Raw genomic sequence first — 14211 nt, 5'->3', positions numbered from 1 at the left:
TTGCGGGGAAAAAAGAGGAGTTGAGCAAGTGGCAGTGGTACCTAATTTCTATCTGAGCTTAAACCATGACAGCTAGGAACTTTAAAAAAAGAATCAGAAGCCTGCAGTCACTTTTCTATTGCCACTCCAGAGCTAAAGAATATGAAATAAAAGTAGGAGGAGGTAGACTGACAACCAGACATGAGTGGATGTTGTCGAACTGTAGAGTTCTGTTCCAAGGTATGGTGTTAACAGTTTATATGAATTCAGAGACAAGATGAGGTAAAGTTCAAGGAAGACAATCTGCTGTTCCCACAGCTACACCCAAACAATGCCTGTCTCAATAAAACTGTGAAAACTTTTTTGATAGAATTTTGAAACTTTTTTTAATATAATAGTGTCTGTGGATAGTACAAATATTTTCTTCACTCTTATATTCTTTTTACAGCATCTACTTTTTGACCCTCTAAGAAACAGGACCCTAGACTGCTCTGATCCAATGTGATTAAGTCTCATCTTAGACACTTCATCACAATATCAACTCAATTTCATTTAAGAATTAGGCTTCTTAGCTGTACAAAAGTGATGTATTTGCAATTTGCTGGGACAGTATCTAATGTGCAACAATTCTGAATGTTATGGTGGCATGCACTCAGAATCTGATGTGTAATAGAAATATTTTCCCAGGAATAGTATTGTATGTATTTTATATAACAAATACCAATTTAAAACATTGATGTTTTTCTTTAATTTATCTGCTTGCTTCTGAGAGTCAGCGAATTGAGAACTCTTCAGACAGCGCTGTAGGAAACAATCACCCTGCCATACATCACTTACCTGGCTGCCACCATGGATAGTTTCACCAAACCATATGTGCTGCTTCTTGTCCTTGGGATTCTTGTTGATATACCAGTTCTTAGCAGGAATATTGTCAGGGTTGGCATAGATGCAAGTCTCACCATTTGAAAAATCACAGTATACTCTAATGGCATCTGCGGTGCAGCCTTGGTTGGGGTCAATCCAGTAGAAGCCTGCCGTTGAGGGAAGAAATGTGAATCATGGTTCACTCAGCATGAACTCTGCATGCAGTTCATATTCACTTGTCTGATATGGGAACTCAGGCCATAAATATCACAGCTAGGTGCAATATTAAGGTGAAAAATGGGCTACAGATATTTTGGATTGTTAATGTATAAGAAACTGTATTTAAAAGCAAGGGTTAAATATTTTTGTATTATTTTGGAAAATTATTGCAATAATGTGCAACAATATCAACAAAGAGCTTTTCAGGATGTAACTATTTTCAGTGGAGGCAGAAAGAACTTCTTCATTGGTCAATTAGTATTTTTGCCACATGGCCAAGGATACCTTTCATTGAAGAAAGCTAATGCCCTGGAAGTGCTCCCTGAGACAGAAAGGACAAACATTTGGCACTAACATACCGCTGCTCCATTCTGGGTGGCTAAGTCTGAGGTCACGGCAGGTGCGAGCTGGGTTCTTTCTGGAGCCTTCTGGGGTCAGCAGGGTCTCAATTTGGTTGTTCAGTGTTTTCAGAGTGGCATCAACTTCATAATCCTTGGGTCTGAGAGAAGGCTGATCAGCCCGGTAGTATTCTGCATCAAAACCAACTTCATATCCACCACCATTGGGACCAGGGGGGCCAGGGGGACCAGGAGGACCAGGAGGACCCTGAAGTTTTCCAAAAGCAGAAGAAAAGCATTCTGTTAGAGATATGGTGCTTTTAATGAAATGCTTCCACACATGCATACTCCTGGTTAACTCCTGGCACCCTCAGCTCTAATTGGAGGCAGCACACATGGACTTGCCCTGTGGTGACTGCTATGGGTTGAAGCAATGGAAGATGCACAGTGCAGGACTACCACATCTCCTTTGTTCATTTGCACTCTGGCCATAAGGAGCAAAGAAAACCTTTTAGTTCAGGTCTATTAAACATTTCCCTAATATTAAATATCTTTTTTTTAAGAAATAAAATCATGTGCATTAATAAACTGCTAGGCTTCTGAAGTGATTTAATTACTAAGCTTATAATATAACATAAATGTGTTAAATCAACAAAAAAAGAGGTTATACTCACAGCAGGACCTTGGCTACCATGAGAGCCACGCACACCAGCAGGGCCAATAGGTCCAGGGAGACCATTGCGACCATCTTTACCAGGAGGACCAGAAGGACCAGGTGGACCCTAAATGGAAATTTGAACAGTTTAAATGACACTAAAAATGCTACCAATAGGGATTCATATGGATGAGAGCATACATAAATATTGCAGAAAGAGAATGGGAGTTACTTGAATATATTCTGTAATTCACTTACCCTTGGGCCAGCAGGGCCAGTGTTACCAGGAGGACCTTGATCACCATGCTGGCCCTATTGGGAAAGATACACAGTCATCAAAAAAAGAGCAGTGGAACATGTTTGTGTTTGCTTGATTCAAGAGGGAAATGTATGTAATGTGTATTTGGCTTCAGAGAATGGGAATCTAGGGCTAATGACATTTATTAGTGGAGTTAGGGTATAAAATGCTTGTTTTGGGAAGAGAGGAGAGAGGGCATAAAAATATATTTATGAGGATAACCTATACAATTCTTTATATTGTTTCTTCTGATCTTCAAAGAAGATCAGAAAGAATTTAAAACAAAGTCAGACTTCCTAATGTTGATACCCAAAATTAAAGGGAAGAAAATCCACAAATTACTTCAGCTTTTCTAAGATAACTGTTTTACGATTTCTGGCCAAAATAAGAAATAATACTAAAACAAAAGTAGAAGATTTTTAAATTCTTTGTTAGCCAAATGCAATTGAGCTTCAAGGGAACTAATGGTAGTCACAGTTCCAATACCAATACCAGAACCTGCCATTTTGTACAAAAAATGTTGAATGTTAAAGACTATTTATGACTCTTCATTTGAAAGGTGCTGCAGAGTGGAGTAAGTGGTATTAACATATCGTATTGCACAGATGTAATTCTTTACTGGTAAGACCTTATTTTGGGTTTTTTTTTTCCTCATTATATTCAAAACCCTGAAAATCATTAACTTACAGCAAGACCAGGAAGACCCTGCAATCCATTGTGTCCCTTCAAGCCAGGCAGACCTCTAGGCCCCTTATCACCAGGTAGACCTTTCTCACCACGTGGACCTTGTGGGCCCTAGGAAGGGATATAGGTGTCAAGGGAATAAATTAGAAGGCTTAAGGAACATACTTCTGTCAAAGCAAGAATTAAGTGTTAATATTCTACATTAAGTCATATCCCAATGTATATAATGGACATCCCCTTAACACACCCAGGAAGAGTGCCAATCCCAAAAGCTTCAGGACTGATCCCACAAAGAGAATGCTAACTGAGATTCTAAGTTCCTAAATATTTTCAGGTCCTTAAACATTACTTTTTGGGCCCCTTGATCACAGTTACGAGTCCTTACTTATAAAGCATGTTTTCTCTTCTTGCATCAATGTGGTAATGCATTTAAAAATCAGACTTACAGCAAGACCTCTTGGACCAAAAGCACCAGCAGGACCGACAGCACCAGCAGGACCCTGAAACAAGAACAGAGAATACTTGTCACTGCTGTATATTGTTCTAATGAGAGTGTCATGCTCAACGCATCTCTGGAGAAAGTGAAGTTATTATCTACACATTGTAACGGTGGGATGTACTTTGTATATATTATAGACAGGTCTTAGTCCTCTTAGACTTTAATCTAGAAAGTTAAGATATATCATCATCTCATCAACTTACAGGTTCACCACGGTTTCCAGGCTTTCCAGAAGGACCAACTTGGCCATGAGGACCAGGAGCACCCAGAGCACCACTGGGACCAGGACTACCAGGAGCACCACGCTCACCCTGGGAACAAAGGAATGCAACAGGAGACACATTGTTATTACTGACTTACACATATTGTAATGTTTCTTCCATGATAATGAAATAAAAGAAAAAGAAACAAGTTACCTTGAAACCAGGAGCACCATCACGGCCTGGCGGACCATCATTTCCAGGATTGCCCTATTAAAATACCATGAAAAAAATTACTAAATTCCATCACCTTTCATCTCACACAGAACTGTGTCTCAGTCTAATTGCTCACAGTGAGAATAAGAAGATATTGAGGTAGGATAATATAAATCTTAAAGAGAAAAAACTTCTTCCTTATACATGCCATTCTCAAATGCCTTAAATATACTAATGTTCTGAGAAAACTAAATATTTTAGGTTTTAAAAGTTCAGTAAAGAAAAAAATTACTGGGCTTTGCAACATTTCTCTAAATGAAAAGGCTAAGATAATAGTGGTCTTCACTAGCTTGCACTCTTTTAAAACTGAGACTTTCTTTTTAGATGAAAAATGCCAGTGGAGGGAAAAGAACCTAAACAATAGCCACAACTAAATTACTTTGCTGTGGTACTTCATAAGGTTAAATGGTTTCCTTTGTGAATATTAATTTCACTTCAGCACTTAGGCTGTGTCCAAAAAAAAATCCATTTTCCTTCAGAAAATTCCAATGAAACAAAGTTCAGGATTTTTAAATTACTGTTCTCTTTGAAATTCTGCAAAGTCTCTGCAAGATTTGTATTAACAACATATTAACTACGCTTCAGGTTATCAAATAAGCTTCCCTGATAAGGCTGCAATTTTTATACTTTCATGATAGATATGCATGTTCCGTTTTTCTTGGCATTTATGTAAAAAGCGAAAAGATTCTGAGAGTGACTTCAGGATGTATTTCAGACACAACTTGTGCTTTAAAACGTCTGTCACCTAGTTGGGCATAGGAATCCATGTCTATAAAAATCCTGATATAATTTTCTCTAAAGACATTGCTCAAGTTTGCTAGCAGAACAGCCTCCAGTTCCATCCACTTTTTCCGAGTATTTGTATTTGGATCAGAATAAAGAAAAAGCAACTTGTAGAGGATAAAAAACCAGCTTACATCACGTCCAGCTTCACCAGGAGCACCATTTGGACCAGGAGAACCCACAGGACCAGAGGGACCACGGGCACCAGGAGGACCAGAAACACCCAGGGGACCAGGTTCACCCTAATACAGGAACAGTTGTAATAAAATGTGACATTATAATACCACACAAAACAGTCTTACAGAACTTCTAGCTTTTATCTAAGAGCAACATTTCTCTGCAATGAGTTTGGGAAGGAAAAAAGAATCAGGACACAAGAAACATACCAACCTATATAAAATATTATCTTCATTCTAAATCTTACAGCTAGAAACCTCTTAACATTTCTGACATTTCTGACATTCAGAAATTTGCTCACCTGCAGATAATTCTGGTTTGTCTGCAACAAGCCATAATTTCTTCCACTGATCTACGTCTGGTAGGTCCATATCCTCTGTTTCCAACAGCAGTGGAAACAGCATAACCTGCATCTCCCTGGCTTCCCATAAGACAGGACCTCATCTGTGTGTGGTTTTTTTCCTTTTTAATTACATGTTATCTGTTTAAAGCAGTTAACTAATCATATACTCACTGTTGCTCCAGAGATGCCTGGAAGACCACGTTCTCCCCGAGAGCCAGGCAGACCAAGGATACCAGGAGCACCAAGAATACCCTGAGGACCTGGGGTACCAGGAGGACCCTATGATATGAAGAGATTAATATTTATATTAATAGACAAAAAAAAATGTAACATACACTCTTTATACACAATGTAACATACATTTACACAATGTAACATACATTCTTTATACACATCAGACAATGATATTGAAAACTGCATTCTTGGTTACAATTTTTGCAGATCACAGAAGAAATTTCTGTAATTTTTTTGCTGAGTAACAATTGTGGTATTTCACACAAGTGCTTACTTCAATAAGACAGAAACATGTATGACTTTTAAAAAAAGCCAGTAATTCTGGATGTGCTTAAAGATACTCAAAAGTAATTAATTTATTTGCATAATTCTACATCAACCTGTGGGCAGACAACTTTAACCTTGTGATCCCCACAAATCAGAGTTTCTGATGCAGCTATGAATTGAGATTATTCTAAATGGATATTCACAGGTTACTTGTTTTTCTATCCATGAGGATCAATTTCAGTGTAGAAGATGTACTTCCTTTTCTCAAACTAAATATCAATTTCTTCTGTAGTTAGAGAAAGATACAACTCACCACAAGAGAAAAAGAGAAAGAGAACCCTGATCCAGGGATCAGGCTCACTTTTTATAGTATGTTTGTCAAGCATACCTATGAACAATTTCTTGTGTCTCAGTGGAACTTCTACTTAAAGGCTTTGCTAAATTTGTGCATAAAGTTGAAAAGCCCTTCACAAACACCAAAAGTATCTCAGAAGCCATAACATTCACATGAAGAGAAACATATTTAACGAGATGTGATACTCAGTAACTTACAGCAGCACCAGCCTCTCCAGATGGACCTTTCTCACCAGCAAAACCAGGTGGACCAGCAATACCTTGTTCACCAGTGCGGCCGACTGGTCCAACATCACCACGTAGACCTCGAGGACCATCTTTGCCAGCTGGGCCAGGAGGACCAGGGGGACCAGTGATGCCCTAGGATTGAGTATGAATATGATACCATTACAATATAGACCCGAGGATAACATTTCATTTTAAGTTCATGTGAAGAAATAGTCCCCTGCAATAAACAGGTCATCAGCTGCTCCAAAGCAGCAACTTCTATTGCTTTGTTAGCAGTGGAGAGCTGGAAGCAGTAGAATTTGACTGCTTTTTTTTTTTTTTTTTTTTTTTAAACTCTGGGCAGCTGAAAGTGGCAAAATTTGGTGGGAAAATATAGATGTGTCTCTTGTTGGAGACATTAATTGCAACTATAAAATCCATGAGAAAAAAAAAAAAAACCCAGTATCTTCCAATTCAACAGGATTATTTGCTTTGGATAATGGGATTTTAAATTTATTTAAATCTAGAGTAACTAAGAAAAGAAGTGCCTTTTGGTAAAGGTTGGAAACACCTTTGAAAAGGCTACAAATGTCAATCTAGAATGAGAATTTCTTGCTGAAAAATAAAAAATAGTCACATTCCAAAACAGAGTGAGTTTACCCTGCTCAAGACAGGGACTAGGACTGCAGGTACTTTAGAAAATGTAGACATACAATAACCTTAATATTTTTCTGCAGATTGGACATGACCTTCTTATTCCACTCCATCATGAGTAATTGCATAGCCATTGATTTGAACAAAAGCAAATAAACATTGATTTTTGAAAATGGTGGGTACTTCAAGAAGCATAGGGATGCTTGATAGATGTTTTGATAAAACTCACAAATTAAATGCATAGGTTGTACTCTAGGAGTTAGAAGAATTAGATTTTTTTTTCTCATCCAGTTCTATAAGGATCTGAGGTTATTCCAGTGCAATTATGATTCACATCAATGAAACAAAAGTTAGGATTATCCCTAAGGAAAGCAGCTTCTGACTTATCTCCCATTACATTTCTTCATTAGTTACTTACAGCAGGGCCAGGAGGACCAACTCTTCCAGCAGCACCAGGGAAACCAGTCATGCCCTAAAAACAAATTTGAAAATTAAGATTAGGTTTAAAGGAAACAATAACTTCATGAAAAGCAACAATGTCAGTATTAAAAGCCTGAAGACTTACAGGAGGACCAGCATCACCACGAGGGCCAGCAGGACCAGCAGCACCAGCAGGACCCTAAGTATAAAGGATTGAAAAAGAGAGATGGATCAAGCAAAGATAATTAATGCTCCCTATTTAGAACAAGGGCTCAGTCTCACTATTGTGAAAGCTAAGGGTGATTTTTATACCAGCAGAAGGACTGGGCCCAAAACCAAGCTGCCTATCCTGACAGCAGGGTATTAAATTCTCACACACATTTTGGATCGTTATCATAAGGCCCGAGAAAAGTTGCATAAGGCATTTATGATTCAGATTAATTTCCTTGCAAATGTTACATGCATCTAAACAAATCTGGAAGTCAAAATGTGAAAACAGGGCAAAATCATAAAATCGTCTGTTTGCACTGTGTGACTAATACAGCCACTTAGTGCAAGAGCCTGCTATTGGTATTAAAATCATACAATAATTAACCCAAGCTACGCTATCCTGCAACACTTTGTGGTATTTGAAGTACGTGGGTCTGACTTTCTGTATCATTTCAAGCAGTTCCCCAGTAATATGCATGTAAGGCAGTATACAACTTTGGGCTATAAAGGTGCCAGCACATGAAAAGCCTATGTGCAAATGGGTGCACAGACAAAGTTGCACATGCTTCTGGATGACTGAGTCTGAAAATCAAAGTGTGACAGCACATCCCATCTTTGAGAGAAAAGTGTCAATGTCCTCAGCTCAGAACTTAACCACAATCACCCCCTGAATGGTCCAAGATAGAGTGATTTTGCTGATCTTCAGAGCAAGTTGAAAATTAGTTATTATTTTGTCTTCATTTCAGTTCCAGACTCACAATCTGAGCCCACATAAATAGATTGATTAAATTTACATAATGTGTGAAAATCAGCATGGTAACTTTTCTCACAGCCTAGCTTGAAGTTTTGCTTCTTTCTTTCATTACCTTCTCGGAATTCAAGGCTTTCAGGCTAATGTATTGCTTGCATGGCACAGTTGAGAACTATGCATTTCACAAAGACACAATTCACTTACTGGTGGTCCAGAAGCACCAATTGGGCCAATGGCACCTGCTGGTCCAGTTTCACCCTTAGGTCCTTTGGGCCCACGCTCGCCTTTAGCACCAGGCTGACCAGCTGCACCCTGTGGGCAGAAAAACAGACAAAACGAGGAATTGAAAACCTTGCAGAGGAAATAGAGGAAGGTTATGGCATCAATATGAGGAAAGTGCAAACAAAACTCACAGGGGGTCCAGCAAATCCACTGGGACCTACAGGACCAGGCTCACCACGTTCACCCTAGAGAGAGGACAAAGAACAGATGACTGGTTAGAACGGTCTTTAAAAAAGCAGTTTTCTGAACATCATGTCTTTGACACAGGAGTAACTGTAGAAATTACAACTTACAGGGATACCACGGGCACCAGCAGGACCAGCAGGACCCGCAGGACCTCCTTCTCCCTAAAAGACAGACAAAACATTTTGACAATGGGAAATGGCTTAACTGCAGCCAGAACAGGAATGCTCCTGTGGTACAGATACATATAGTGAGTCTCCTTGGATCTCCAGTACAGAGGATGTTACTGAAAATGCTTCTGGTTTTCACCCACCCTGTATTAATAAGATCTAATGATTCTCAGACAGCATAAAGTACCATTCTGAGCTAATGTGTGGTTATTCATCATTGTATCAAAATTTCCTCTCACAGTGCGAGTAGGATTGTGGAGTTTAACCTCAGCTGGGAAAAATTCAGCCCAAGGCTGAATCAGAATCATCTCCAGGTATAACCCACTGCCATGTAGATGTGCATCTCCTTCCCTGCCCTTTTAGAAAAAGGTTTGGTATCCTATGGCAAGCTTCACTGAATAGTCTCAAAAGCTCTTGCTTCCTGGATCTGAAAAACTTAAGGAATTGCTGAAAACTAGAAAGATGGAAATGGTTTTTATGGAACTCATCTTTAATATTCATTTGTGAGTAAATTGTATCAACAAGGCATTTTTTCATTCAAAGAGTGGACTTACCCGATCACCAGCACCACCAGCAGGGCCAGGAGCACCAATAGCACCAGGGAGACCCTACAGGCCAAGAGACAGGACACTGTTTCAAACAAAATGTAAGTAGGACCAGCTACTTTAAATAAGCTTTCTCTTTCCCCCTAGAAAAAAGTGTGTAACTAACTTTCCTTCAGATGTTCTCAATATAAAGGATACATGATTTTATAAACCAAAACCTGTTCTGTTACTTTCCTTCCCAAAGTATGAACCTGAAATCTCAAATTAAGGATAGTTTTGTGTAACTTTGAAGGCTGCCTTTAAAATTAGCTGTCTGAGCTGAGCCCATAAAATGAAAAAGAACACTGTTACATTGAACAGCTGTGCAAGGTCTGTGAAATACTCTGCTCATGTTATTTCTCTGCTTGGATGCATGAGAAGTGATCACTTTTCTCTCTCTCCCCCTGAATTCAATCATCCTTGGATGAGGGGCAACAAAATTACATTGATTTGTATCAAAAATGAGCAGATATAAGCAGTAATGCAATACAGTGGGAAATGCAAGTTCTGAACATTCTTCTCAGTTATTTAAGTTTTGAGGTGTAGCAAGGTAAAGTCAAGTAGAACCAGAAGATACTTACACGAGCACCATCTCTTCCTGTTGCACCTGTATCACCTCTCAGACCTGGGGCACCCTGGAACGCACAGTGGGAAAAATTGATTGGTAGTGAACACAACAGTTTGTATGAAAGAAGTCTTGAGCTGTTTGCTGAGTATCTGTGCATTATTTAGACATCATACAAAAACCTTTTCCTAGGTTTTCTGGAGAAATGAGCGTTGATTATTTTGTTCTTATTGCTGAGTAGGTACTGACTGGCAAAGTGAATGTTTGGAAAGGGTACTGGCATGCTTTTCAGAATAAACCTGCTTCTGTCATGGGAAGCCTTCTTGGCTTCTCTCAGGTACCAAGAATTCAGAATGGAATTAGAAATTGAAAACCATGTCCATGTATATTACAAATGATGAATATAAATCCCCCTCAAAATCTCTTTTCTTTTGGTCAAGAGATACCCATCTGTAAAAGTGCTTCTAAGTATTCATGTTATACCTTCTATATGAAGAAAACAGCTATTAAAAACAATGATGTCATATGGGTGGACACATCAAATGCCACATGTTTCATATAACAAAAAGTTATCTTCAGACCATCACTAGAGTCAAGAAAACAGATCAACACTCTGTTCTCTCTCTTTTTTTTTTTCTTAATACAGCCTAGCGTTCTTCATTAATCTGCATGTCAATACATAGTGTTTTTTAAAAAGTTTTAGGCTGGCATCTTAGAAAAGACAGTCAGTTCGTTAGACCAACAAAACCTCTACTTGCTGACCTTTGCCTAATACAGTTTCACTGTAAATAAACGTCACATTGGGGTAACCTGCAGGTTTTTCCAAGTTAAGGAAATTTAGGCATCTCAAACTTGTGCATGCAATAACAAGCCAGTTGTTCATCTTACCTTTTCACCCTTGCCTCCTGGAACACCAGCAACACCTCTCTCTCCTGGGATTCCACCAGGGCCAGCAGGACCAGGAGCACCAGCAGCACCAACATTGCCAGGCTCACCCTAGCAGCAATAGCATATCATGTAAGTCAGGGTCAAGTCACTCACAAAGTTTGGAACAAAATCATCATTACTGTTGTGCCCACCATTCTACTTGGTTGTAAACAGTGTGAGTAGTAACATTTTTGTCTTGAGCTATTGTACACGTTTTACTTTTCCAGCTAGTGAAGATGCCGGATGTGAACGCTCTCTGATTCTGTGGGTTCCTGAGGTTTTAGGTCCATTTTCCAAACTAAACTTCTGCAGAAAGACTAGCCATGGAAATCTAGAAAACTAAGACCCAGATTCACTTAGCATCAAGCCAACATCATCATTTGCTAAACAATCACTTATTATTGCCCTAATATTTGGGGGAAAATATTGCTAACTAGAGACAAGAGTTTCCTGTGTACAGGTAGGTGTGGGTATAAACTGAAGTCAGCATGAATTTTGGTCAGAATCTCAGATCCTATTCCAAACAGTATAACAGCATCCCCAGCTGACAACATGTATGCAAACTGATTTCCCCTCCCATCATCTATATTACTAAACATAAACCCATTTAATATTAGTGTGGACTAGTGTGGGATGGAACTTCACCACTTGGAGAGAGGTTTTGGACTGCGTTGATCAGGAATTCAACAGTAAGGCAACAGCAGCTGGAAAAGGCATACCTTGTTACCATCGGGGCCTGGTGGGCCAGAGGGACCACGGCTTCCAATGGGACCAGCAGGACCAACAGCACCGCTCTCGCCAGGAGGACCACGCTCACCCTACAGGAGACAGTCTGATCTGAGTGCTCCCTTGAATTGCTCTTTAGCTGAAAGCACTGGCGAGGAGCAATGACAGCGTGTCACATGTTTATCTGAATAAACCTTTAATTAGAATTGGGAAGCTATTAACTAAATTTGTCATAAGAACTGACTCTAGCTTTTGACACAAGAATATCAAAATGAAGTAATAAAGTCTTGCATCATGACAACGGCTGACAACTAAAGTATTAATACTTCTTGAACATGGATTTTGGCTACTGTGCTTGTTCTGTTAACAGACATCCTACTATCAAATGGAGATCCTGTTTTAGGACAAATAATGTATTCTAGTGAAATTAAAGGGATAGTAATTGGCAAACAATTATTTTTGCAGTGGCAAGTGCCTGGTGACAGGAGAATAATAAAGGTAACACCTAAAGCCTACTAATGTGACCTGTACATTATAACAGGTATAAGGACAAATTCTGCTTTATAGATCTCGAGACATGGAAGTAACCAGAAACTCAACCTAAATGCACAATAGATCTAACAAAAATAGAAACACCAGTTTTACTAAAGATATCTCAAAATATCTCAGAGTGATCAAGCTGGACATCAGTGAATAATCTAGTAAGGTATAACGGAGTTTTTAGTTATGCTGGAGAATTTGGAATTTGTAGAAGAACTACAATGTGGTCAAAGAATTGACTTAAGGGGAGTTAGCTCACGAGTAGAAAGCATCAATGATGCAACAGATTAATTTCTATTGTAGAGATGTTCCTAAATTAACTTGTTTTATACATTTAGTTAATTACAAAGAGGCAGAAAAAGAAGAAATATGCAAATATCACAAAGGAAGCATTTGTCAACAGGAAGAAGGATTGGCAGACTTCACAGGAAGAAGTGAATAACCTGCTAGATGGCTGTCAGAGCAAAGAGATAAAAATCAAGAGTGCAAGTACCAGGCCATTTATTTAGGCATCAAAACTGCAAATTCTGCTGTAAATGGAGGCTTCAATTGTGAAAAAGACTGAAAGGGAAAGGTAATAGCCAACAATATGATACAGACATATAAAACGAAAATATGATCTAGCACAACCAGTGGGATACTTTTAGGAAGTATAATGTTGTGTATAAAGCATCAGTAAGGCCTAATTTGGAATACTGGATGAAATACACTGAGGGTTTGATATGTGATGCTTAGGGCAAGCTAGAGCAGAGGCAAATAACTGCTACTGCTACGACAAAGGGAACTTGGCTTGGATGAAATGGCAAAATGAGAGTTTAGAGCAGACATGGTTTTTGATACAGACTCAGGGCACTAAACCATAGGAACAAAAAGTGCTGTTTAAACTGATTGAAATAACTGATAAGAGTGAATGGGAATATTTGTCACTGGATATATTTAATCTGGAAGTCAGAAGAAAAGAAGAAGCAACAGAAGTAGGTTAAATATCAATCTCTTTAGAGATGAATTTGGAAAGCAAATACTTAATTGAGCCCTTTATAAACTACTCCTTGCTCTACATAAATGGGATCTTCCTGCCATGCAGAAAGGCATCCACACAAAGTTCTTTGAGGATGTTTATTGATAGCTCAGAATTAAAGGGAACTGGGAGGCAATACCTTCTAATGGCTTCTGGTTTCTGATTTCAGTCCACTCTATTCAAAGACAGTACTGGGGAGGTAGGAGCTGCTTAGCAAGGGATAGTAAAACTGAAATGGTCAGGCTAAGAAGGTGTGTGCACAGGCACTGCAGATGAAAACCCTCATATTCATCAGGCCCCAGTGTAACACTGCAGGATCAGTCCTTTATCATCCACAATCTCATTGTAAGGTTAATACAGGATATCATTATTTGGGTAATATTCATACTTATACAGAAGTTTACTAGCACTGGCAACTGTGTTAACCCTAACTCAAATACCCTGACACCTGCTAAGAGCAGAGAATATTATCCTTCATTCCTGGAAGTCTGCTGCAATACACTATTCTGTAACAGAGAAGAGCTTTTTGCCTTGAGGAACATGGAAACGTACATAGTTACTATCATTACTGAACACATTATTAAGATAGTCTGTACCAAATTTCAAATGAGTTACTCACTCTTGGGCCAGCGGGACCAGGGACACCAAATTCACCATGAAGACCCTAGAAGAGAATAGATATAGAAGTAAAGTTTATTTTACTTGCTTAAATTGTACTTTGTTTCTTAGCAACAAATGGAAATTCTCAAACTGCAGCAGTATATTGAGAAGTTTCAGCTGAATTGTCAGACAATCTATTACATA

The 14211-nt window shown here is 38.9% G+C and overlaps 1 protein-coding gene across 1 annotated transcript in view; it reads right to left on the bottom strand.

The window, feature by feature from the left end:
- The window catches only part of COL1A2 (collagen type I alpha 2 chain), a 39183-nt gene that overhangs the window by 2341 nt on the left and 22631 nt on the right, over positions 1-14211 (bottom strand). Inside the window, exons 30-50 of the mRNA XM_053964156.1 lie at positions 14027-14071; positions 11843-11941; positions 11085-11192; positions 10213-10266; positions 9602-9655; positions 8988-9041; positions 8826-8879; positions 8617-8724; positions 7597-7650; positions 7450-7503; positions 6369-6530; positions 5487-5594; positions 4930-5037; positions 3953-4006; positions 3740-3847; positions 3484-3537; positions 3041-3148; positions 2314-2367; positions 2075-2182; positions 1422-1668; positions 817-1010 (exon numbers count right to left, since the gene is read on the bottom strand). Of these exons, the coding sequence (XP_053820131.1) occupies positions 817-1010; positions 1422-1668; positions 2075-2182; positions 2314-2367; positions 3041-3148; positions 3484-3537; positions 3740-3847; positions 3953-4006; positions 4930-5037; positions 5487-5594; positions 6369-6530; positions 7450-7503; positions 7597-7650; positions 8617-8724; positions 8826-8879; positions 8988-9041; positions 9602-9655; positions 10213-10266; positions 11085-11192; positions 11843-11941; positions 14027-14071 (1989 nt within the window). The remainder of the gene's footprint in view (positions 1-816; positions 1011-1421; positions 1669-2074; positions 2183-2313; positions 2368-3040; positions 3149-3483; positions 3538-3739; positions 3848-3952; positions 4007-4929; positions 5038-5486; positions 5595-6368; positions 6531-7449; positions 7504-7596; positions 7651-8616; positions 8725-8825; positions 8880-8987; positions 9042-9601; positions 9656-10212; positions 10267-11084; positions 11193-11842; positions 11942-14026; positions 14072-14211) is intronic.

This window comes from Vidua chalybeata, chromosome 1, assembly GCF_026979565.1.
Source record: "Vidua chalybeata isolate OUT-0048 chromosome 1, bVidCha1 merged haplotype, whole genome shotgun sequence".
Classification (NCBI taxonomy): domain Eukaryota; kingdom Metazoa; phylum Chordata; class Aves; order Passeriformes; family Viduidae; genus Vidua; species Vidua chalybeata.
This window is presented reverse-complemented; position numbering and strand designations above follow the sequence as displayed.